Source organism: Panthera uncia (assembly GCF_023721935.1).
Source record: "Panthera uncia isolate 11264 chromosome C1 unlocalized genomic scaffold, Puncia_PCG_1.0 HiC_scaffold_3, whole genome shotgun sequence".
In the NCBI taxonomy this organism is placed as follows: domain Eukaryota; kingdom Metazoa; phylum Chordata; class Mammalia; order Carnivora; family Felidae; genus Panthera; species Panthera uncia.
Window position 1 is genome coordinate 11,389,029 of NW_026057584.1, and position 27,469 is coordinate 11,416,497.

The window sequence follows — 27,469 nt, forward strand, 5'->3', positions numbered from 1 at the left end:
TGTGGAGTTTATTACCAAGCAAAATAACTATTAAATTCTGTAGGTTAATCATGTTTCTAACTGCACAAATATTTCTGTAGAAGATGACTTTTCCTGAACACAGTAATAACCTCACCACTGATACATATCCTCACATACCATCTCAGCCAGAATGTTCAGATGAAGGGTGAAGACTTCTGGCTTTTAAGCCATTAAATGATCTGCAAAATAACAGGTTTCCCTACAAAATAATGCTAACCACATTGGCATTTCTAAATAATTATCATTTGAAATTAAAGGTTCCATTTGTCGTATCAATCTGTACAGGAGAATATTCTCACTTAAAAACTTCTTTAAAAAAAACAAAAACATGAAAATTTCAGGGTGAGAACTGAGCTGTCAATGACTTTGTATTTGTGAACCATACACAGAAAAATAAAGATTCAGGGTTCTTGCAAAGGCTGGAGAAAAAGACAAAGAATGGAAAAAGAGGAGATAAATGACTAACTCTATTAGCTTCTTCTTGCAGTATGTGTATATATTTTATTCTTCTTGAATCCAATGAAGCTTAAAAAAAAAAAAGCTGACTTGAGTGTGCATTCGTAAATAAGAACTTCAGGCTGAAAAAACTAACTCCTCTTAGGCCACCTGATCTAATCGACATGACTAGTAAAAGCCTCACAGACTCATCTTTCCTACCACCTCCACCACATGTGGAAAAGAGACCAAATTGTTAAGATCTACTTCCTCTATCAATCTGATAAAATTATAGGTTTCTTTTCTTTCTTTTTTTAACATATTCTACAATTAAATAATGGCTATTGTTTTCAAAGAGAATTCCAAGGGAGTTACTGATAAGGACGCGTGCCATCATGGCACAAAGTAGTCCGTGCAGCTGCAGTGTAGACGCGTATAAACACGCCTGGCTAACAAGTCTACAAGGAAGAGTACAGCATTAATTCCCTGAATGGTGAATATTCACAAATTGCATTTAAAGACAAAAAAACACACAAGGGAAACATGAAATAAGCTGAAAATGTACAAAAGAGCTTGGTACTTACTTATCAGTCATTTCAAATCCTATTTCAGCAAGTGTAAAACTGAGATAAATGAAAACTATTCATGAATTACAGAAGGTCCCCTCTACATTCATTGGTTCTCCAGCTCCTTTTGCCAGCATTCAAAAACAACAGGTGGGAACCGAGAGCTGAGACTCCTGTGCGGTCAGAGGAGCCTGGCTGCCCACCTGGAAGGTGAAGGGAAAGAGTCTCTCCAGGTTTCCTGGATGTTTCGCTGCTCGGCTAACACAGGAGAAGGGAAACCTACCACAGGCCCAACAACTTCAGCTTCCTGACTTCTTACCCTCCTCAGCATAATCTTTGCTAAGAAAGAGATCCTCTCCACCCTACAATCCCCTTTTAAATCAAACACATGCAACATACAAACATATATAATTTACACCGTAATTTTCTTCCACAGTACGCCCTTAGAAAATACTCGAATATTTAAAAGAAAAGTTCCTTTAATGCTTGCTAGAAAGAAATGTGGCCGAAGAGCAGCTTTTCCGTAATTTTTCAAACTATCTTAAACAGTACATTTTGTGTGTGTGTGTGTGTGTGTGTGTGTGAGTATACATATATATATATGATTCACTTTATACCATCATGATCCAACTATAAACCAAGTCCTCAAATTGAAAGAAAAAGAAGGGACAGCATCACAATCTCACAGGTGAGTAAAAGAAGGTAAAATAAGTTCAAAAATACAAACAGGAAATCAATTCTGTAAGTACTGGTTTCTGCTATGTGCATTAAATAGTGAAATACATGTTTTAGAAAGATAGTCCTGAGTGTTTCTTGATTATATAATTAAAGTTAAGAAAATCAGCGACAAAGAAATAATAAACATTAGCCAATACCCCTATACATACATGCAAAAATATAAAGCAAAGTTTCAAATGGTCAAATAAAATGGCTACGAAGTGACCTAATTCTTAATTTTAGTGCTCTCTACATTTGGTTTGATGCTTACTCAACCGTTCACAAATGCATACTAGATAAACTTTCTATGACATGCACATCAAAGCTTACTGGCATCCAAAAGGTATTTCATACATATCTCTGATATAAATACAATGTAGGCTTTTAGATCATTTACACCAGACCTTATAAAAAAGTAGAACAAAGCATAAACAAACAACTATAAGGACTCATTCTAACTCCAAAGCCCATTCTTTTCACTACATTATGCCATTTCTCTGTCCATTACAATTAGTTACTATTACAATTAGAGACACCAATGACTACATCTATACTTAAATAATAATTTTTAAATATTACCTAGGTAACTGCAAGGTTTTTACATTCATTCACAAATAAAACTCCATAATTTCTAATTTCTGGTGAAGTGCATTAAGCTCTTTGTAACAAACATGTTAAAAAAAATTTTTTTTAACGTTTTTTATTTTTGAGACAGAGAGAGACACAGCATAAACAGGGGAGGGTCAGAGAGAGAGGGAGACACAGAATCTGAAACAGGCTCCAGGGCTCCAGGTTCTGAGCGGTCAGCACAGAGCCCAACGTGGAGCTTGAACTCACGGACCGCGAGATCATGACCTGAGCCGAAGTCGGACGCTTAACCGACTGAGCCACCCAGGCGCCCCTGTAACAAACATGTTAAATCTGAGAGTAAAAAAGAAGTTATATCTGCTATAGCCAACCTAAAGATATTGCTACTCTAAAGATGAGATAGTTTGAGAATTAACAAAGATAATAATGGGGCAGGCACCTGAGTGGCTCAGTAAGTTTATCACCCAACTTCAGCTCAGGTCATGATCTAATGGTTCATGAGTTCAAGCCCCACATCAGGCTCTGGGCTGACAGTTTGGAGCCTGGAGCCTGCTTCAGATTCTGTGTCTCCCTCCATCTCTCTGTCTGCCCCTCCCCCACTGTGCTCTCTCAAAAATCAATAAATAAACATTTAAAAAATAAAGATAATAATGACAACAGATTTGAGATGTAGCAAATGTTAAATCTATGAATTCATAATGATACGAAAGAAAAAAAAACAGATCACCATTAAAATGTGGTAGGGAATCAACTCATTCTGATATGTGGCCAGAATCAATCACATATTAACTTTCTATTATACTAACATATTATACTAACACATATTATACTAACTATACCATTGGGTAATCAAAGATTTTTAAAGAAATATTTCAACTCATAAATGAAGGGATGATAAATTCAGAATATCAACATTTTGCATAATGAATCCAGGCACTGAGCATTAACAGCTCACATTATAGAAACAGAAACGATTGGTATTATGTGCTTAAATTTTAAGTGGCAGGCTTGCCCCCTTCAAGAAAAGAACCTGTGATGGATGACGCATCTAGATCCAACTATCAATTTACAGAAAATACGGAGGACAGAGGAACCTGTTAAGGGACCCCACAGTGGTGCAATCAACAAATTCAGACTGCTAAAAACTCCACAGGACAAATAACCAGATTTCTTAACAAATAAATTGCAGAGGAGAAAAATGGGATGGAGGAAGTACCCACAGAGTAAGTGATGTAGCTCACAACTGTAGCATGTAGACCTGATTTGAATAAACTGTGTGTGTGTGTGTGTGTGTGTGTCCGTCTGAAGTGGAATAGAAAGTCTTGGGGCGCCTGGGTGGCGCAGTCGGTTAAGCGTCCGACTTCAGCCAGGTCACGATCTCGCGGTCCGTGAGTTCGAGCCCCGCGTCAGGCTCTGGGCCGATGGCTCGGAGCCTGGAGCCTGTTTCCGATTCTGTGTCTCCCTCTCTCTCTGCCCCTCCCCCGTTCATGCTATGTCTCTCTCTGTCCCAAAAATAAATAAAAAGTTGAAGTGGAATAGAAAGTCTTAAGTAGTGACTAATGAATAATTATTGTTACTGCTATTATTTAAGGGAGTGATACCACTACAATGGTAATGTTTAACAAAGTTCTTCTGTTTTATAAATACAAAATATTTAGGGATAAACTCTTATGTCTAAAATTGCTTCGAAATAGTATAAGAGGAGGAAATGAGAAGAATGAGAAATGAAACCAGATTAGCCATGAGCAATGAATACACGAGGGTTATATTGTCATGTTTGAATATTTGCAATTCTCCACATTAAAAGGGTAAACAAAGAATATTGAGAAGTCTTTTCATTTTTCTTTGGAAAGAGGTCATGTCAGCATGTGGCATTAAGTATAATCTCTTCTGGGATTAAAAAGGCCGCGGCTACACAGTCACATAGGACAGCTCAACAGCCATGAGGGCCCACACCCTCAACAGAACACATTTACCAATATTTCAGTTTTCAAAAGAATGGATGTCTCTTGGTGCTAAATACACGTGCCTGGCAAAAAGCTGTCGAGAACAAACACTTACCGGCATGACTGTTGAAATGTGCAAAGTTAGCAAAATTGGCTGTGGCCGTTGACTGAGGCGCTGGAGCAGCAAAAATGTCTGAGCCAAGATCACTTAAAAGGTCAAACTGCTTCTTTTCCTGCTGCTGCCCTTGAGAGCGACCTACGACAGGGGACTGCACACCACACATTAACGATAAAGAGCTTCCAGTCAGTTCTGCCACATTTTTGTAACACTCTTTCCAATTCACCAACCTTAAAAGGCAGTTGAAAGATTACATAATCTTTTATTTGTAGTTTTGAATACCTTGGTATTTTTTGAAAAGCACCAATTTTCCACATCTATTCCCAAATCATCTCTCAATTTTAAATACAGAGTCAAAGACAAAGAAACGCTGTATTGTAACAGCTGTTACACCTCAGAACACAAGCGAGACGTCCTGCTAGGAGAGCAATAATACTTTCACAGAACACATCCTTTCTATGTGGGGACAGTGCTTTGTCTTCAGCTTTCACTCAAACCTCTTGTGACAACTGAGCAATTTTATCCAGATGTCCTCGTATGCATTAGTAAAAGGGGCGGACTTGAATTCCAACAGTACTGTGCCTCAGAACCATTCTTGTGTAGGACAAACGCTGTCGTGCCAGATCAACAAACCGGTCACAGCTCAGAAAACTGTCACAAAGTGCAGAGCACAAGCTTTTTCACCAACTTCTAAAAAACCTTCAGCCCGTTTAGTTTTTTAAAATAAGGCATGTAATGCAAAGCCACCTGTGTTTCGATGATAAGCATGCTTCACAATGAGGCAGGGGAAAAATTCTACTACTTAAGAAATCCTTTCTTGTAAAAGGACATCACAGAGCCTATACTGTTCTAACTCTGATGGTCCCCAGAGTCCTGTTTCACTAAATGTAGCTATAGGACAGACAGCTATTAACAGTGTTCTGTGTACCTTTGCAAACCTGTGGAGCATTCAAAGAAACTCGAGCAAAAAGAGCAAAAATATGCACATCCCAACCACTTAACCAAGACTCTCTGAATGCACTATCTGAACCACTAGCTTGCTGTATATGACCACTAGGACATAAAGCTACTGTCCTAAAGAATTCTCAAGTCCATGATACTCAATCCTCCTGGAGCAGAAGTCTCTGCGAAGATGGGAGACCACTCACCTGACTAGGTGTGCCCTTGTTTAAGTGCAGTGCTGGTGCTGAGTCTCCTAAAAGAGACTTCAGGGGTTTGACCTCAGGCGTGCTGCTCGTGCTACTGGCAGACGACCCTGAAATAGACGCATGAACTGATGCCACCACCTTGGCTTGTTCTGGAGGGACATACCTAAAACATATGAAAAATTCAACAGGCACTTAACCGAGAAAACTGCAGGGAATACTAAAACATGATAAACTTAATTTTAATTTCTTGTCAGACTATGTCGACATTACTCTTATTTCAAAACCCTCTTAGAATTGACAGCTTAAGACTGCACTTAATTGAAGTACTCAGACAGGCTGATACAGACTATGTGCAAAACTTGTTTCAATTATTTACTTATAATTTTTCTAAAAAATATATATATCATAAATAACTTTTTTAACAACAGAGGGCCTATAGTTAATCATGATGAACAGTTAAAACTCTACTTTTTAACAACTAAAGTATAAGATCATGAATAACATTTGGGAAGAGAGCAAAATAAAGAGAAAACATCTATTACATTACAGTTAGTAGTCTAAAATACAAAGGTCTATTACAAATCTAGAAGAATAAGATCAACAACTCAATTTCTAAATAAGCAGAAACAATTCCCAAATGGAGACACAGAAATGAAAACACTTGCAACCTAATAAAAATGCAAATTAATATATCATTCACATTTGCTCTGAGCATAATTTTTTAAATTTTGTTACTGCCCGCTAAAATACAGAAATAGGTATGTTGTATCTCAGCAGTACAACTTCCAGAAACTCATCCTTAGGGATTAACTGGATAGGTGCACACAGATACATGTACATGCATGTTATCACAGCACTCTTTATAATTTCAAAGAACTGGCCACATATCAAACATTCATCAGGAGAGAAATATTCAACAGATTCAGCAGATTATGCTAACATCTGTATAATAGAATACTGCATAGCCACTCTGTTTGGACAAGGAAAGATGTCCCTAAGACTTTCAGGGTCTTTCAGGTTTGATCTCATTCGCGTAAGTACAGGATTTACCGGAGGAAGAGAGTGAAGAAAACTAAAGAGAGGCAGTAAGAACATAATGCCCAAACACTGGCAACGCTAATCTCCAGAGCTAGGATCACGTAAGAGTTTTTGTTCTATTTCTGGGTTTTGTCCCACCCTGCCCTTCTCCCCAACACCACCCCGAGATCACTTAGGGGACACAGGAAAACAAAGTGGTTAAGGAGCACCTACGTGTTCTAGAGACAGAGTTAAAGTTCCAGCTCTACCCCTGGAAACCTAGCTAACCTAGGGCAAACTACCCCAACCCTTTGTGCCTCCGAGTTTTCATCTATAAAATGGAGACATGGTTGCTATGAGGTATAACTGAGTTAACATTTATTTTTCAAGTACTTACAACAGTTCCTGGTACACATGTATTAGCTACACAAGTGTTAGCTATTTTCAGTTATATGACAGTGACAAACAATACAACTGCTTTGCCGTAACTTGGTATATTCACTGATGGGATCAATTTTTGAGCACAGTCAAGTCTTACCAAAGGATAAAATCAGATAATTGTATTTAGTTCAAAACACTCACCTGACTAAAAGTAAAGAGGTGAAGCTTGTATTGCACAGGAAGTGAGTTTGAAAACTGGTCATACAATCTCAAAACCCCTTTAGATCTACGACAACAATAGTCTCAATGTTTTAAATACAGTTGCCTGGACTGAGGATTTTCAGGGAGACTGCATTTGGACAGTGCTTATATCATGTTAAAAACCCACTGCACGCTCTCTCGTTACATGTCACAGGTATGTGCAAGTGCTTAAAACCCACAGAACCTGGTCCACCTGAATGCTGGTCACTCCCTCTACATGCCGAGCATTCAAGTTTGTAACTGTATTATTCTTGCTATTACTATCCTGTTTCTCAGGACAGAAAAATAACACAAATTGTAATTATTTGAGGTTTACAGTTACTTGAGTTATAGTTTGAATTAATAATTTATCATCATCACGACCATCATCATCATTATAAATGCAAGGGATGGAAATTTATGGTTTTAAATCTAACAACTCTTACTCATACACACTTTCTTTTGCTAAATGAAGATAAACTATGTAAAATCTTAGCTAAGTTCTATTCAAACTAACTTGCTGAGTTGGTAAAACTGTTGGGAAAATAAAAAATTAGGCTATAGCTATGTATGGAGAAAGGTCTTAGTATAGGATACAAGGTCTTGGAAATTAAGAACTGAAAGGACAGAAAGTTAATCACATACTTCATTTTAAGAGACTCCTTTATGCCACCGTGTTTCTACTACCAGCCCACCCTCAAAGATTTTCTTCTTTCTTGAACTAAAATTTTACGAGCATGCTTTTATCTGCATTCATACCTAACACTACCTAGTGCTGCTAAATGTAGCCTGCGCTACAGCTGATCCTGCCTGGCAAAAAGAAGTCTCCTTTCGAGAACAGTTAAGAATACAGAGTTTGCAGAGGAAACGAATTAAAGCAACTTCTCTCTGTTGCTCACTGAATGAAGGCGGAGATATCTCACCTATAACCCACAGCCAAGCAGTCCTTCAGTATTCCCGGGGTTAAGCCATTCACTTCCACCTTATCTATTCCCTCTATTGTGACTCTCTCCTTTATTTTCTTAAGCCCCCAAGAAGGAAATATACACTACTGAATAATAGGTCTTAATAAATTGAATTAAATTGTGCTCATATAACTAAACATGAAGAGTCCAAGGTAGTTGAACAGTAGCTTTACAGACACATTTCCTGCTATGCTTTTTAAAGGGCTGTACTAGCCATATGTCCAACCTGTTTTAACTTCTTTTTAAAAATTGACATCTGATGGATTTAGTTAGGGGAGCATAAACGCTCTCTTCTTAACCAGGGAGTAAAATCATTTCTTGGGTGAGAAGTGAGGATATTTTGGGCAAAGACCTACCACAAAATGCAATTATGTGGATGGATTACTACACAAGAGCTTTAGCATACTGCTTAGTATATAAAAGATACTAAATAAATACTTGCAAAATGAATGAAGATTTTAAGAAAAGAGGCTATATGAAACTAGAATGTCTTGAGAAGCTAGCAGGGCTAGAGAAGGATTAGAAGGAAGGATCCTTCGCTTTCCAAAAAGGGTAGGAGGCCTGGGAATAAGGAACCGGCTGCTGCTGGGCACAGATGACTTAAGTAGAGTCAAGGCTTTTCGAAACCAAATCCAATAAAATGCCCAAATATAAGGAGTATCTATCTACCTACATACCTATTTCCTTATTTCCTATATAACTATCTCTTTCTTTCCATCCTTTCTTCCTTCCTTATGTCAGATTAATCTTACCCATAATTAATGTGATTTTTGGGAGCCTTTGTTCTAAATACAAACTATTCACTCACCATCTTTTCTTTTCATACTTTTCTTGTAGGAACTCTTTCACTTTTTGTGGATCCCTGAAGTCTGGAATTGCTGAAGATCTATCATCAAATAATCCTAGCCAAATCTGTTTACAGACCTTTGGAAAGAATTAAAAAAACAAAAGTGTTAAATTCAACATCTTCACTTAATGAAATTTTAAGGGAAAATTATGATTCTTTCAAAAAGCTAACCTACTTAATACCACTGCTTTCAATGAGAATATTACCACAAAGAATGAACTAAATTTATTTTAATATATTCCAGTATGCAGTAAAATCTTAGCAACAGCATCATAAAGAATAACACCTCATAGGGAAATGGGATTTGAATGGATCTGGGCCTTTTTGGTCTTGGAATGATCTTAAACTGTAAGCCATGAGCAAAGTTGTGTTACCTTGATAAACCTCAGTTCCCTCACCCCATAAAACAGAGGAATTAGACCAGGAGCAATTTCATGGATCTTTGACAAATTTAAAAATCAACCAAAATAGGGGCGCTTTGGCTGGCTCAGTTCGTAGAGCATGTGACTCTTGATCTTGGGGTTGTGAGTTTGAGCCCCATGTTGGATGAAGAGGTTACTCAAAAAAACAAAAAAAATCTACAACAACAACAAAAACAAATAAAAAGTACTAGAATCATAAACAATTTGAGCTTAAAGTACAATAATAATAACAACAAAAACACAAGGCAGATACAACTCTAGCTTTATAAGTACCTCCCATGCTTTTTCCCACTAATGGCTAAAAAATAAGAATCTAAGATATTTAACATTTTAGAAAAAAATCAAAGAAATGAAATGATGCAGAACTCAAACAGAACACAAAGAGCAGAGAACTATAAAGAAAAAAATTAATAACATGGACTTCAAAATTTAAAGCTACTCTTCTTGGGGGTGCCTGGGTGGCTCAGTCGGTTGAGTGTCTAACTCAATTTCGGCTCAGGCCATGATCCCAGGGTTGTGGGATCAAGCCCCAAGTCTGGCTCTGTGCTTAGATATTCTTAATGCTTAAGATATTCTCTCTCTCTCTCTCTTTCTCTCTCCCTCCCCCCTCCCTCCTTCCCTCTGCCCCACTCACACTCTAAAATAAAAAATAAAAATAAGTTAAAATAAATAAATAAAAATAAAACTTGGTCTTCAGGGCACCTCAATGGCTCAGTCAGTAGAGCATATGACTCTCGATCTTGGGGTTGTGAGTTCGAGTCCCGTGTCACATGTAGAGATTACTTAAAAAATCTTAAAAAAAAAAAAACCCAAAACTATCGCTCTTCAAAAGACTTAAAAAGAAAAAATGAAAAGGGAAGCCAACTGATAAAAAGTATTTGCAAAATGTGTTAAGATTTTGTGATCTAACGTGATAGGAACTTAAAGCAACTTGAATCCAAAATACATTTAAAAATTCTTAAAACTCAACTATAAAAAACCAGTAAGAGTGGGCAGGGAAGATGAACAGACACCTCACGAAAGATATACACAGCAGCCCAGTATCAGCACTGAGACCCACTACACAGGCACCCACAGATACCACTAAAAGGCCCAAAATAAAAAGACAGACCATATCATGTGTTTGGAACAACTGGAACTCTCAAGAAGGTTAAAAAGGTACAATCACTCTGGAAGACAGTTTACAGTTACTTAAAAGTTAAATATACATCTACCATATAACCCAGCCATGCCTTCTAAGTTATTTACCCAACAGAAAGAAAAAACCTGTCTACACTCAGATTTGTACACCAATGTTCACAGCAGCTTTACTGATAATGACTCCAAAGTGAAAACAACCCAAATGGGTTCATCAACAGGTTGAATGGATCAATTTTAGAATATCCAAACAGGATACTCTTCAGCAATGAAAAGGAATAAACTATTGATACAAGCAACTACATGTGGAGAAGTCAGATTCCCCTCCAAAGTACATACTGTATGACCCCCCCTCATTTAACTTTTACAAAGCACAACTTTATCTATAGTGACAGAAAGCAGATTAGTGCAAACATTACAAACGGGCACAAAAAAATTCTTCACGATAATGAAAATGTATGCTGTCCTATTACTATAGTGATGGTTTCACATAGGTCAAAACTCATCAAAATTGTACACTCTGAATATATCCAAGTTATTGTAATTAATTATTCCTCAGTAAAGCTATAAGAAACCAGTCCACAAGCTTCCAAACTTGTATCATTTTAAAAATTAACCAATTATGACACTGTGAAAAGCACACAGTATCCAGCTTCAAAAAGCCCCCCAAAACTCGAGGAATCAGAGAATAAATAAAAAGCAGCATTCCTCTCAATCGTACCTGCTCACTGAAATGGCAAAGAGAGAAAGAAGAACCAGAAGAAGGACTTGCCCTCTTCCTCTCTCCGTACCCCAATCATGCTTCAAAACAATTTTTCTTGTTTTCTTGTTTTCCCTCCTACTCCAGGCTCAGTGCAGATACTGTAACATCATTAAGGCAGTGTAGGTGACACACATGAGCCCTAGGCTAAGGCACAAAGCAGTACAGTGGCAAAGCCCAAGAAGTACACCCAGAAATGGTAATGCAACTTACTGCCAGAAATGCTGTCAACCCTGTACAGGGCCAGTTTCCCCACTGACTATTTAGCAACTTAAAAAGAACCACATGGGACTCTCCTTAGAAACCTGACTGATGATTCTCCGAAAATTTAATTTTGAAAGATTCTGTGGCTGTGCAATTACATTTATAAAGGAGGGATTGGAAGTTTCTAGTTCTTCTCTCTCAAAAAGTCCCAAATGAGAAAACAACAGACATGGTAATTATTTGCCCAAAGCCAAAGAATTATTAACCGTAACTGACACAATTAGTTCAGGACACTTCATGACATTTAGTCTTTGCGCGCTAAAAACTCCTAAGAACTATCATATACAACTTTTTTTTTTTTTTTTTAAGTTCATTTATTTAGAGAGAGAGAAAGAGAGCGCACGCAAGCACAGGGCAGGGGCAGAGAAAGGAGAGAGAGAACCCCAAGCAGGCTCTGTGCAGTGAGCACAGGGCCTGAAGTGGGGCTCGGAACTCACAAATCACAAGATCGTGACTCAAGCCAAAATCAAGTTGGACGCTCAACCGACTGAGCCACCCATATGTAACTTTTTCTAACTGAAAACAAACAGTGAACAAATAAACATACAAACAAAAAGGAGATGGGCTGACGACACATCCCCGAGTTACTGTCTTGGCACTCATTCATCACGGGGATGCGAAGCGAAGATGAAGTGCTTGGCGGTAGACTTTACAGGCATCTGACAGCAGCAGCCAGTGGGTATCACTCAAACTTCTGTACTGTTGCAGTTCTCTGTCCCTGCTCTCTGACAGGAAAAATCTTTAGTTCTTATTTCTCACTATGTTGCCCCATAATAGCTATTTCCTATTATTGCTCAAGATCCTAACCATACCTGCCACTCATGTCAGCTTAAGTTGTACCTAAGCCAAGCGGCTCTCAAAATGGATTTCCCAAGTCCCTGGATCTGCAGCATCAAGGTGACCTAAGAACTTGTAAATGCAAACTTTCAGGACCCACTCAAGATCTACGAAATCAGAACCTCAAGGGGTGGTGCCCAGCAATGTGTGTTTCAGCAAACCCTTTGGGGGACTGTGAAATTGGTCAAAGTTTGCAAACTGGTGCGTTAGTAAAATCTAGGCCAGCAAATGGAAACTTTCTTTCCATACATATACTACATACAGTTTCCGGTTATTTCTCAAAATTATGAAATCACTAATCCTGGTATCGGGCAAGATTCATTTAACAGAGACAGTGTTCCAGGGACACATCCGGGAAAACACAATGTCAATCTCTTTGAGACCAATTCATATTTTCATCCCTGAAAAGCTGGCTTCTGTTTCAACCATTCTACTAAAATTGCTCTTTCAGGTTTCTAGATTTGCTGAAAGAAAAGCATACAGTTCTTTTTGTTCCTTTTGTTCCGTTAGTAAAATAATAAACAGGATCACCTGAAAAGGAACAGTTTTTCAAAGCTGAAGGAGAGTGGGAGAGTGAATTACTAACACAGCAAGCAGCACTGAGGACTCATGGAGATGAGTAGTAAAGTGAATTAGTCTTAATAGTTGTGTTTGCCTCCAGCCTCATCTGCCTATTTAGGTACAAAGTAGTTGAGTGACGACGGCTTTCAAGGTAAAATACGACAAGTTAAAAAGGAATGGTTATAACAGACCATGAAATCTAAGGTAAGAAAAACAAAGATATGGTGAGGATGATGGCCAAGAAGTTTAGCCTCAGTGGGCTGCAGTCCTGATGGCTGTGCCACAATTGTTGGGATTTAGAAATTAAGAGGGAATGAGCTGGGAAGAGAGAAGTGGAGGTGGCCAGAGACCAGGATGCTTCAACTTGAACTCTGAGAGGTGATTCAGTTATTGATAAATAAAAAGTCTAAAATAAGATGAAGGATTATTGGAGGTAGGAGGTCGAGGAATTCAGGAGGCCAAATTATCTATTATTATGATAATCATGTGGATTATCTATGCGGACAGTGAGACTAGAAGAAATGATTAACACTAGGAGGAAAAAGACATTACATAAGGGGCTAAAATCTAAAACGAATGAGGGGTATGACTGCAATAAGAAGCCACAGCAGGTGACAAAATCTACTGGCACGAGAAACATGGTGCTGGGGGACCAGAAACACCACTGAGGAGCAAGAATGATACCTAAAAGCCATCATCTGAAAGAACTGCACTCATGACGGAATTGGTGTTGATAATCTCTTTTAGGGAGGTGGATAATCAGTTCTAATTATAGAATAATGTGATGGTTGGGGTAGTTCAGAGCCTGGACAAGGGGAACCAGACAGCCTGAATTTGAATCCCAATTCTGTTTAGTAATGGAACCTGCTTCACAGGGATGGTGGAAGGGTTAAAGGAGTTAGTAGGGGGAAGGGGGGGCGGTTTCCATTCCGGAACAGGGGTACATAATGAACTTTAACTAGTACCAGTTATTATTACTCTCAGAGGTGGGTTATGGAATAATGAGGTAAGCAAGCACTGGGAAGTAGGTCTCCTGAGGAACACAGGAAACTATGGGTCTCCCTTCTATCCTGCTGCAGACAGAATCAAAGTGGTCTTGATTTAAAAAAAAAAGAAAAACACAACTCCCTCCTCCAAACTTCTATAGCACTTTGTATGTTTTACATGAGGCTCATTACCAATTGCCTCATATTTGAATTACTGCGCATGTGTCTCATTTACTTTTGAATTCCCCACATTGCTTAAAATAATGGGTTGTGCCACATTAAGTGTTCAATAAATATACCGATAATGCTGAAAAACACACTTCATTTATCATTTTTTTAAAACAATTTTTTAATATTTATTTTTGAGAAAGAGAGAGAAGAGACAGAGTGTGAGCAGGGGAGGGGGAGAGAGAGAGGGAGACACAGAATCTGAAGCAGGGTCCAGGCTCTGGGCTCAAACTCACGAACAGTGAGATCATGACCTGAACTGAAGTCGGACGCTCAACCAACTGAGCCACCCAGGTGCCCCTATCATTTATTTATTTTAAAATTACACATCAGCCAACAAGAATAAGCCTGTGAAATTTTCAAAATAGTTTTTTCCTTATTCTAGTGCAAATCCACTTTAGAATTGTAATCATAATAGCCACTGACATAATCTAAAATACTTTAAAGTATCAGTCAGGGTTGCCATAGAAAACAGGTGTCATGCTCAATTCAAAACATTTGAAAGAAAGTTTAATAGACTATTTACAAAGCACAGGCAGGTTGTAAGGAACTCACACGTGAGAATACGGTTCCCCCTCATTCGTAACAGCTCAACCCCACCCACTGGCAGGGGAAGGAGAGGAAGAGGTAACCTTAAGACGAAGAGGGCTAATTGATGGGAGTCTGACCTTCAATGGAAGGATGCAGAAAGGAGACAAGAAATCCCACATGGAAGAAGAAAGTAAGTATTTTTACCTCTCCCTCCTTCCTTTCTTGCTTTGACAATGTTCCCCCATCAGCTCAACCCAACTGGAAGCCAAGAGTCAAGAAAGCCCATCTGTGTATCCAGACAAATGAGCAGCCTGGAGCCAGAGCAGGGTAAAGACCAGAGCTAGAAGGGCAGATGGAAGCCATCCAGCACAGCACCTAAATCACGATAATAAATACATGTGGTGCAAGCAATTTCACAAACTTAATTACGGACGCCAAAGATAGGAAACATCCATACTAATTCTCAATTGCTCATATAAAAAAAGGAAGGATAAGGAAAGGGTGCTGCACCAGGCTTGAGAAGGAAAATAGATAAGGGTAGAGATTACAGCTTCCTAATCCTCTCAGGGACAGCAAAACAAAGCAGAAATTTGTGTGAGTGGCAATTTACCTTTATTCTGACAAACCCTTGTTTTCATAAAAAGGATAAAGAATAAACATTGTGACTGGACTCTGTTTGCAACCTCTAGGTAAAAAGATAAAAAATAAGAAAAGGAGGGGGTGCCTGGGTGGCTCAGTCAGCTGGGCATCCAACTCTTGATTTTGGCTCAGGTCATGATCTCATGGCTTCTGAGTTCGAGCCTAGAGCCTGCTTGGGATTTCTCTCTTTCCTGCTCTTTCTGCCTCTCTTCTCTCTCAAAATAAATATATAAAGTTAATAAAAGAAGGAAATGACAGAAAGATGCTCTGGAATTAAAGAACCTTTTTTCATTAAATCCATCTACATATATCCAGCCAGATTTCAGACTATTTTGCCCTCACTCCTTAGTGGAGAGGTGGAGGGTTACTGACTCCCTAAGATACAATCGCAGCACTTGCTAGTACTGCCCATAAAATACAGAAACAAGGGGCGCCTGGGTGGCGCAGTCGGTTGAGCGTCCGACTTCAGCCAGGTCACGATCTCGCGGTCCGTGAGTTCGAGCCCCGCGTCAGGCTCTGGGCTGATGGCTCGGAGCCTGGAGCCTGTTTCCGATTCTGTGTCTCCCTCTCTCTCTGCCCCTCCCCCGTTCATGCTCTGTCTCTCTCTGTCCCAAAAATAAATAAAAAACGTTGAAAAAAAAAATTTAAAAAAAAAATAAAAAAAAAAAATACAGAAACAAATAACTGGAGGCCTCAGAATTGAAAAGTTCATGAACAAGTAACAAACATCCACTCTTTGAAAGCACAAAGAAAAACTACACAGAAAAAAATACGAACAGAAATACAATTAAAAGCTCTCTAGAGAGATACCATGTAACAGCAACATATTATTTAGCGCTAAAAGAAAAAACAAACAGGTTTTTGCTTTAATTTGCCCTAAACATCCAAAATCAGAAAAATATCCCAAATATATGTCATGACCCAAGTTAAATACTGAAAAGTACATTATTAGCATTTCCTACATTCATCCAGCCTCCATTAGCATGACTGTGCTCATATTTCTAGACTGATCGGTATTTCCCAGTTATAGCCTATCTGAAGGATGTGTATCAATAACGCTTAGGGAAAAAAAGACACTACCCATACACCTTATGCAAGAGAAACAGTTCTCCATGTATCTTTTTCAGACTGTATGTTATAGTCCATCTTAAAATTTGGTTTTAAAAAATGTGCAAGAATTAGAACCTATGCAACTGATTCACTGAAAACGGGCACACACAAGCTTTATGTGCAGATCACTAAGGCACCAGAGCCTTTGTGAACCAGACATATAAATGGATACATGAGGGAGCAAGACTTCCATCAAATCCAATTTATTTAATCTTAGGGTTTTTGTTTTTAATCTAAGCATAAACTACCTTATAATGGCTTCCTTAACATAAAAATCAAATTCTTCACCTATTCAGGCCCCAAAGGAGCCAACCCCTGATTACCTCTCCAGACTCCTTTACTATCATTACTCTTTCCAGGCCACACGGGCCTCCTCAGAAAGTCTTCCCTCAAAAGCCAATCCCACGGTGGGGGGCAACATCTCCCACACCAAACCTCACCTGTACGTTACTACAACATATTATTTTCATGCCCTTTATCTCACAGCTTCTAAATGTAAAACTCACGAGGCAGGAACCTTCTCTGATTCACCACTATTTGTATTCTCGGAGCCTGACACATAACAGACACTAAAAAAATAACCTAGCACATGAACGAAAGCAACTTCCTAACAGTGTTGAAATATAGGTACTTAAGAAATTCTTTTTTCCCTTAGTTCCATCTGAAATATACAGGCTGACCTAGAACACTTAGCATACTAACTTATTTATGCAGAAGTAATAAATTCACTGATGCGAATTCTCACATTCTGTCTAGACCAGAGGTTGCTAGCAAAACACACCTCACAAGCTAATATCTGGCCTTTGGTGTGTGTTAGCAGCTGAAGTTTCACTGGGACACAGTCCCGCCCACTCGTTTACCTACTGTCTATGCTGCTTTGTTGGGTAGTTACAACAAGGACGGTACAGTCCACAGAACCTAATATTTACTATCTGACCCTTTACCAAAAAGGTCTGCCAACCCCTGACTTTAACTGCAACCATGGACATTCTATGATACCATCCCAGCACCCAAAAGTAATAACGATTTAAATAGGATAATAAATAAAAGCCTGCTGTTGAGGCAGGTTTTATAATGTGTATGGGGAGTAACAGAGATGAAACTAACATGAAAGAAGCCTTTCCCTGGAGGAAGTACTTTCCAAGAATGAGGACTATGTAAGGGCCAGTTTATTCTATGGACCCATTCACTAGTGAATAAAGGAGAAAAAGTACCAGAGTTAAGTTCAGGTAAGGATTAATGTATTTGACACTTGTTTTCTACATAACTGACAAGTACAAACAAATAGAAGAGATAAAAGCAGCAAATACTCAAACACTAGAGAGAAATTAAATGCAGTGGTAAGAGCAGTAAAACCTACTTGCAAGAATCTGCAGTTTGTGCAGGAGACCAGTAGCTGTAATTCAGAAACTTACCGTGCAACTTAGTAAAGGGCAGTATACGCAATGCACAGCACACTCCCATGCCTGATTTCACTTAACATCTCTAATGTCAAATCGTGTTCCAGAGAGGTTGCAAAGAACAAAAAACCCAGCCACGCTCGTTCAGATAAAACAAGGAAGCATACAGCAACACCAAGAAAACAAAAACTTTAGGGGAAACTGAGCTGCAAACAGAAAAAGCCATTTGGGACCTAGGTAGTCTGAGAATCTGTTTCCTAAGTCCTTCTCCTCCCCACCCCCCCAAACACACAGTTGATCACTTTTGCTTCTCACACTATGTCTAAATCCCTGCTCTTGCTCATCTTAGTACACTTTTTTTTTTTTTTTTCTGTTTAACTTGTTAAGACTGCACATGGCCCAAGTACATCCTGTCTTTTTGGTTTAAGTGATTCATCATTTGAATCCAGCCTCTGTGAACCTTAATTCAGTTTCTTATAAGAGGGAGGATCAGATTAGTCACTGGCCCCCAGGGTTAGCTGTCCATTCCTGGTCCAATAAGCTATGTGTTTTCTGTCTTTATTTTGTGGTTTTTCCAAGGCAGGGAGGGAGTCTTCCCCCTTTGTTCCTTCAGCAAAGCATGAGAGCTTGGTAAGCACTCCCCAAACCTAAACACACATGTTATTCATGAATACGCTTTGTCAATTATAAAAAGCTTTATAAATATAAAATTTATTGTATTAGTGAAGTCACACTGGTTTCAAGTAAGATTATCAATTGTCCTCCTTTCTCAAACTAGTATGACTATGTAAATTACCCTGTATGGGTAACAAAACAATTGTTCTTTCAATTTTGTATGCTGCCTTTAATAAGCTTCCCAGTTTTAGATAGTTAAATTTATCAATATTTACTTTGTGGTTTTCCATTGCTTTTAGCATATAAAGTCCTTACACGTTCAAATGTTAAGTAGTCAGCTATATTTTCTATTAAATTTTACAGTAATCACTTATGTTTTTTTATTACCTACCCTCAAGCTTACAATCCTTAAACACTACAATTCAGTTTGTTTTTTTAGTTATAAAATAATTTGTTTTACAGCAAAGTTGCAAGTATAGTAAAAAAGAACTCCCATATACCCTTTACCCAGTCTCTAATGTTAACATTTACTTTATCATGCTCTCTTTAGATAAAATTTTTTCTAGGCTTTAAATGGTTTAGAACCTTCTCTTCCTAATGTCTACCTCCTAAGAACAAAGACATTCTTTTATATAAATGTAAGCAAAACTATCTAAATCAGGAAATTTACACTTTATTATTCTCTAATCCACAGACTAGCCAATTATCTTAATAGTGTCCTTTAGAACAAAAGGAAAAAAGGTTCACAAGGTAAAGAATCTGAACTGTCCTGCTGCCTTTAATCTGGAACAGTTCCTACAAGCGTCTTTGTCTTTCATGACCTTGACATCTTTGAAGCGTATAGGCCAATTATTTTGTAGTATGCTCCTTTATTTAGGTTTTCTCATGACTAAACTTATGTTATGCATTTTGGCAAGGAATACAACCTAAGTGATGCTGTATCCTTTTCCATGAATTGTATCAGGAGGCACATGATGTCAATCAGTCCCATTCCTAGGTGATGTTAACTGACATATGCCAGATCTCTTCATACTAAAGTCACCATTTTTCCCTTTGGGATTAAGTATCTTGGAGGGAGATCCTATGAGACATTTTCTATATTTTTGCTGCTTTCTTTGTGCTTTAAAATTTTAACTCTAAAATACTTCTGAAATTAATTTTGGTCTACCGCATCAGTTAGCACTCAGACTTTCCATTTACTGAATAACCAATTCCTTCCATACTTAACTGCTAAAATGTGTTTATTTTATAGTAACTTTATACACTTAATATATATAAAGATCATAGCATGTCTAAGGATCTAGTCTGTAGATCTGTGCCTACTCTAGTTTCGGACTGTTGTAATTACTCCAAGTTTATATTGCAAATTATTGCCTATAAACACAGAGATATATTTTTAGTGTCTAAGTGGAGCCAATCCTATTTATTACTCTTTGGTTTACAAATTCTTCCCAGATAATTTTACTTCTTTGTTTTAGAATCATTATCTAAAAAGGAGTAGAAAACTCCTACCAGTGTCTTGGTTCCAATTGCTCTACACTTAATTTGTGAAGCCTTCATAAATCTTAAAGCACAGCGTTCTCATTCCCAAAGACAGTTATGCATATTATAAGCAAGCCTGCCAAAAAGGAAAGATTAACCAAAGGTTTACGTTTCTTTCTCTCTACAGAGTAAGTTTTCAATTTTGACATTTTCCAGAATATTAACAAGAACAAACAAGGTACTGAGCAAGAGAGCAGAATGGGAAAGGTGACCTAATCACATTTCCTTCAGAACTGAATATGAAGTACAACTGTATTTACTTGTCACAATATGCAATAAGAACTGTTGGTGGATTATCGATGGCTTAAGGATCGCACCAATACCAGTGAATCACCTCTAACAGGAACACTACTCATTGTTTCACTCAACCGAAAGCTTAACGATAGTAATGGATTTGTACTGACACTCGATTGTCTGGTTGTCCTGGTGACTGAAAGCCTGCATTTGCCAGGCAGCTGACTGAGGCTGGGAATGTAGCCTCTGGCTGAGGAACAGAGAGACTAAGCGGCCCAAGTGCAGAACAAGCCTCGGAAGTAAACCCGATCCATACCACAGTCTACGTGAAGTAATCATGAGGAAAAGAAAAAAACATTTCGTTTTCTTTGAACATTTGTGAGTACATGGGTGGCCCACAGGTTAATCAAAAAGAAAAGAAAAAAAGAAAAAAGGAAAAGGAATATTCAGGCAAAGCTCTTGTCAGTAAAAATGAGATGTGCAGAAGAGGGGAGTTTTAAGTAGGTTTCCAAAACAGATTATCTCAATGTCCAAAGGGAACAATTTGACCACCAATAAGAATAACTACAACAGACTGAAGCACATCAAATAATTTCATAATATTTAGAAAAAAACCACATGTAACTGGTCATTGTTGGAAGATGTTTTGGAACTCATTTTGAAAAAAGTTAAATATTGAGAACCACATATAGCTTTATGTGCACTATATACCTGATATTCATGACTAGTTTTAATGTACTTAAAAAAGAATGATAAAAGTACTGCACATTAATGTAAATTTTATTCAAATAGCTGTATTTTCTAAAACCAAAAATATTAGTGAAAAAGTTTTACATCTTTGCAAATTTCATGAATACTTGATTAAATAGAAGATAACGGATTTCTCATCTGCCTCTGCATTTTTATGTTATGTAACTTCTGAAAAACTCCACCGTACACTCATGAGAATGAAAGTAAAAATAGCCAATCGGGTCTTCAAACTACTATTAAAAATGTTTGATTTTACAGAATCCCTGAAAAGGTCTCCAGGATCTCCAGTAGAACCCCAGACCGCACCTGGAAAATCACTTAGTTAGAAGTCACCACTTTACAACCCCAAATCAATGGATATAGGAACAGAGAACTACAAGAACAGCCCCTGACATAACCGTGCCACCAAAATATCTCTCCATGAAAGAACACAACACCCAACCCGTGCAACACCGGGTCTTCCTCTTTTTCCAAACTAAACACGAATCTTAAGACGCTACTAGATCCAACTACCAATTTACTGGTAACTACGATGACTGAGGAACACCGACACTACCATACGGATCGAATCAGCAAAATCCAAACAGTGGGAAACTACTGAACAAATGACTGGGCTGGAGAAGCGAGAAAAGGGGAGTGGGGGAGGGCAGGGGAGGTGGGAAGAGGAAGAGAGAGAGAACCGGAGTAAACAACTGGAGGGGAAATTCCTAGAAAACAAAGATTTAACAGGCAAGCAAAGCAGGTACCACTTCTAGTAATGTCAGAATAGCTCACATTAAAACCCAACTCTCCAACAGATGACTATAAACTCTATGTACATTATAAAAACTACCAGAAGACACTAGGGAACAACCAAAGCAAACAGAATGTTGGAAAGGAAATTAAGCATTTGCTGTTTTTTTTAAAGACATGGTCAGTAACAATCAGAGTAGTTGCAGCAACTACAAAAACTGGAAAGTGAGCAGCAAATCCAAGGAAGGAGAGAATCAGGGAGTAGGAGCCACAAAACTCTGCCCAGGTCTCTGGCTCACCCTTGACCTAGGCATGTGCGGGGCTGACTCCAAACCAACTCAATTAAAGACTAAAAGAACTAAGTGGAGATTTTAACTGGTATCTTCCATGAGAAGCAGAATTTGCTACAGTAAAAAGGAAACAAAAGAAACAAACAAAACCAACGCTTTTGGAAGGAACAAGACAGAATCCAGACGCTCTACTATGCACCATTTCCAGCATTCTGGATATAATCCAAAATCACTAGATATACACAGAAACAGCAAAGTGTGACCCACAGTCAAAAGGAAAAGCAACCAGTAGTGACACACCTGATGTGACAAAGACTTTGGAATTGGTAGATAATGATTTAAAGCAACTTGTATCCCCGTGTGCAAGAGCTTATGATGAATAAAACTATGAAATCTCAGCAAAGGGAACAACTACAGAAAAGAATCAAATGTAAATCCTAGAACTGGAAAAGTATCTAAAGAAAAAATGGTCAAAATGTTAAAATAATTTTGATGAAGACAAATTCACAGATTAATGAAGCTTAGCAAACGCCAGGAAGGATAAACACACACACACACACACACACACACACACACACACGCTCGTGAAACACACATGTGTATATCATAGTTATATCTAGAAAAAAAAAGAGCTTCAAGATGGCCTATTGCCATAGAGCAACAACAATATAAAGATCAGATAATGCTCTTTTCAAAGAAGAAGAAAGTATTACCAGAGAGAGAGAGACTGTATATGACAGAATGTCACCTTTGTGAGGAGGACATAGTAATAATAAATATTGGCCCCTAACAAGTTTCAAAATAAATAAAGCAAACAATAAAACAGGGAAAAATATACAAATCCACAATCATTTGTTAAGTGCTCTAACTGATAAATTACCTACACGAAATCAGTAAAGCAGACCTATAAGATCTGAACAGCACTATCAATCACAACCTATAACTGACATTTATAGGACACTATACCCAATAACTTCAGAAATACATTCTTTTCAAGTGCACATAGCACGTTCACCAAGAGAGACCATGTGCTGGACATAGAACAGGACTCAAAAAATAAGAAAGGGCTGAGAAAACATATAGAGAATGTTCACTGACAAAAACAGAATTAGAAATTGATTATACAGTAAGAGATCTAGAAAAACTCCAAATATGTGGAAATTAATCATTTCTATATAATCCATGGATCAAAGAAGAAATCATAAGGGAAACTAGAAAACATTTTAAACTGAATGATAAAATACAACGTATCAAAATTTGTGCAAAGCAGTTAAAACAGAGGTTAGAGAGAAATTTACTGCTTTAAAAGATTAGAAAAGAAAGCTCTCCAATCAGTGATCTTAGGTTCTATCTTAAGCAAAGAAAGAGCAAATAACCCAGAGTAAATAGAAGAAAAAACAAAGCCCAAAATTATAGAAGCTACTAAACACATTTAAAAGAAGGCTCTCATTAACTTTGTCAATAAATATGACAACTTAGGCAAATTCCTTGAAAAATACAATTCATCAAAACGGATACAAGAAACAGATAATCTTAATAACCAGTGATCACTTTCACTCTCTGCCCCAGTGACACTCAGATCCCAGTGTTCCTTTCTGTCCTTCTAAAGAGCCCAGTCATCTCAACTAAAGCAGCTGGCCAAAGATGACTGAGTCATCAACTCCCACGTAAGATTCTAACACTTGGTAGCAGAAGCTGCCAACAGGGGAAGGGGGTCTCCATGTCAAACAACAGTACATCACCAAGTGGGACTTGGTGGCAACAGGCCAAATCTGGCTGGCGCGGGGAGTGAAGGGGGCGGGCGGGGAGCAGGTACACAGTTTGCCAACTCCTGATATACAATATGGAGAGGAATCTTCAAAGAAAAGGGAAACTGGAGGACTTGCACTCCCTGACCTCAAGACTGACTTCAAGACGGTATGCTACTGGCATAAAGGGCAATGAATGAATGAATGAAACTGAACAAAGAGCCCTGAAACATACTCGTACTTACATGGTCATTTCATATTTGACAAAGGTTCCAAAGTAATCCATTGAGGAAAGTGTTTTTACCAAATGGAGCTGGAACAACTGTATACATTCACAGAAAAATACGAACCTCAACCTCCAGCACACCATATACTAAAATTAATTTGAGACTGATCATAGATGTAGATGTAAAAGCTAAAACTTTCAAAGCTTCTAAAATAAAATGAGATTATGATGATGACAGTAGGCAGAGATTTCTTTAGAGCCGAGAAAGAAGAAACTATAAAACTAAAAACTGATAAAATTCATCAAAAAGACAAATTTTGGCTTGTCAAAAAAAAAAAAACACTAAGAAAATAAATGAGAAAGCCACAGACTGAAAGAAAATACTCACTAAACCAGTCTTACGAAGAAAAATGAACAAATTCTGATATATTCATAGAACAGTCGTAGGTAATAAAAAAGGAACAAACTACATGTAGCCACATGCACAACTCTCACAAGAAGTCTTATGCAAAAAGCACACTTTATTAAATACAAACAAAAATCAAAACAGTGGTTGCCTCTGGAGAGGGGAGACATTAAGTAAGAAGAAATGTCAATGTGCTTTATCTTTGCAGAGCTTTGAGTTACCAAAGGGGATGCATTTATCAAAACTCTTCCCAAGGTAAGATTGTTACATTTCCATCTATGTCAATTATACCTCAATTTTTAACAAATATTGAATTCCAATTAACGATCTCCTGAGGATTTAAGGGGTGATGTGAACTAATGTTTGCGGCTTACTTTGAAACGTAAGAAACGTTAAGTGGAATTAACTAATGGATGGATACACAGACATGTGTGAAAGCAAACACAGCACAATGTTTACCATACCTGCACAATTTTTCAACTTTTATGTATATTTGAATGTTTCATAATAAAAAGTTGGGGGGGGCGCCTGGGTGGCTTAGTCGGTTAAACATCCGACTTCGGCTCAGGTCATGATCTCACAGCCTGTGAGTTCAAGCCCCGCGTTGGGCTCTATGCTGACAGCTCAGAGTTTGGATCCCGCTTCGGATTGTGTGTCTCCCTCTCTCTGTTCCTCCCCCACTCGTACTCTGTCTCACTGTCTCTCTCTCAAAAACAAACAAACAAACAAACAAATAAAGTTGGGAGGTGGAGGGGGCAGAAGACAGGCAGATCTGGCCATTGTGCCGTGGCTTTGAGACGAGGCTGCTAGGGGCATCCATGAAAAGGGGTTCTGAGAGACAGTGCAGCATGCAGGTCAACCTGCAAGCCACTCACACTACCAGAGACCCCCCCTCGCCTGCAGTGAGACCTACAGGAGCAGCTGCAACAGAAGGTAACTGCTCACCACCACCCCATCCTTGCAAAGATCCCAGAATCACAGACTGGTATGAGGTTTTCCTTGGGGAGCTGGTGGAGCCCATGGTCCAGTAGAAGACTGACAAGACATCATCTAAATCTCTAAGAAGTTCTTGCTGGGTGTGGCCTTTGCTTAGTCCTACCCAAAGCTGATACTGCCTGTGCAGGATGACTTTAATTTCCGGAAACAGAACCAAGAACTCTTCGATGTCATCACCAATTCCTCAAAAATCTATGGGCCCAGAGCCTGTCTCAACTTTCTTCTTACCAGTTCATAAAGCACCCCACAACCAGACGGCATCCTCTGTTGCCAAGATGAATGCCAGGTGCTGTCCTAGAAGCCAAGCAGACTTCCTGCTCTGGTAAGACTCAACATCAATCGTGAGGAGCCTGAGTAGCAGCTGATGCTGAAGCACAAGAGACACAGGTGGAGGACTAGAACTCAGATGTGCACCACAGGGCACTTGTGCAGCATGTCTGACTGCTAGGTCTAAAGTCATCTGAGCTGTTACGCTTCCCAGAGACTTAAGGTGGCCAGGACTCACCCCGGATTACAGGGCATCCAGCCCCAATGATCTGAAGCCCCAACTCTCCTGATGCAAACCTGGCTCTATCCCACAATCCAAGCGATACAGTCCAAGAAGTTGCCTGGTAAGACTGTGATCATCTAGCTTCTGACCGTTTATCAGCAGGTTCAGTTTCAAAACCCATATTAACCACTCACAGCAAGTAAGTGGAGCTTACTTGCATCTTGATTCAAACAAACCATTAAGGAAAAGAAATGAAACTTAGGAAATGAAAGAAAACTGAACATTGCTAACTAGATTAATGCTAATTTTTATGGACATGAAAATCATATTGCGATTATGTATTTTTTAAAGTCCTTGTTTTTCAGAGATAACATTAGTTGATGAATTTACAGATAAAATTATATGTCTTAGATTTGCTTCAAAAAATAAAGTGGGCGTGGTGCCTGGATGGCTCAGTCGGTTAAGCGTTCGACTCTAGGTTTTGGCTCAGGTCATGATCTCATGGCTTTGTGGGTTCGAGCTCCACACTGGGCTTTGCACGGACAGTGTGGAGCCTGCTTGGCATTCGCTCTCTCTTTCTCTCCCTCTCTCTGCGCCTCCCACACTCACAATGTCTCTCTCAAAATAAATACACTTAAAATATCTATATAGTTATGTATAAAGAAGGGACAAGAGGGGCGCCTGGGTGGCGCAGTCGGTTAAGCGTCCGACTTCAGCCAGGTCACGATCTCGCGGTCCGTGAGTTCGAGCCCCGCGTCAGGCTCTGTGCCGACAGCTCGGAGCCTGGAGCCTGCTTCGGATTCTGTGTCTCCCTCTCTCTCTGCCCCTCCCCCGTTCATGCTCTGTCTCTCTCTGTCCCAAAAATAAATAAAAAACGTTGAAAAAAAAAATTTAAAAAAAAAAAAAAAAGAAGGGACAAGAAGACCATGAATGGGTGGAAGTTTGTTCTATTATTCCATGTGCTTGTATAGATATATGAATATCTCCATAAGAAGTTGTTTTAAAAGGAACAAAAAAGACTGACAATTTCTATTTTCAATTAGATTCAAGTTTTTAAAATGGTAACTAACAGGAAAAAAGAAACAAAATAGCTGAGAGGTGAGAGGAAGCTATAATGGCTGAGGCAAATAAGCTAGAAGGAAGTAAAGATACCGGTGCAAAAGAAAAAGTTAAAGGCTCAGAGCATTAGTTACAAACTAGCACCTAGCTCCTTCTACAATAATCTGGGTTTTCAGTCACCATTCAAAAAGACCATGCTACAATATGTTCACATCAAAGGCACAAAACAGGTACTTCTCACAGATTACAAAGGAAAATGAAACTCAGGGAAAAGTAGTTTGCCCAAAGTGACAAGACCACAAATTATTTTGAGTCTTAGTCTGGAGCCTTTAGCTGCTACAGTGGTTTTCTCAAATGGTAGCCTGTAGCCCTCAGCTTCAGAATCACAATGGGGTTCTGGCTAAAAATGCAAACAGACACCCCTTCACCTCACCATACTCACCATACATTCACAGTCAGAATCTCTGGAGAGTTCTCTCTCTCTCTCTCTCTCTCTCTCTCTCTCTCTCTCACACAC

At 38.7% G+C, this 27,469-nt stretch overlaps 1 protein-coding gene across 6 annotated transcripts in view; it reads right to left on the reverse strand.

Moving 5' to 3' along the window:
• AGFG1 (ArfGAP with FG repeats 1) overlaps positions 1 to 27,469 on the reverse strand; it is a 77,905-nt gene that overhangs the window by 20,585 nt on the left and 29,851 nt on the right. For all 6 annotated transcript variants that reach the window (XM_049614787.1, XM_049614786.1, XM_049614785.1 and 3 more), the window contains exons 3-5: positions 8,951 to 9,066; positions 5,540 to 5,702; positions 4,389 to 4,542 (exon numbers count right to left, since the gene is read on the reverse strand). In XM_049614787.1, coding sequence (XP_049470744.1) covers positions 4,389 to 4,542; positions 5,540 to 5,702; positions 8,951 to 9,066 — 433 coding nt within the window. The remainder of the gene's footprint in view (positions 1 to 4,388; positions 4,543 to 5,539; positions 5,703 to 8,950; positions 9,067 to 27,469) is intronic.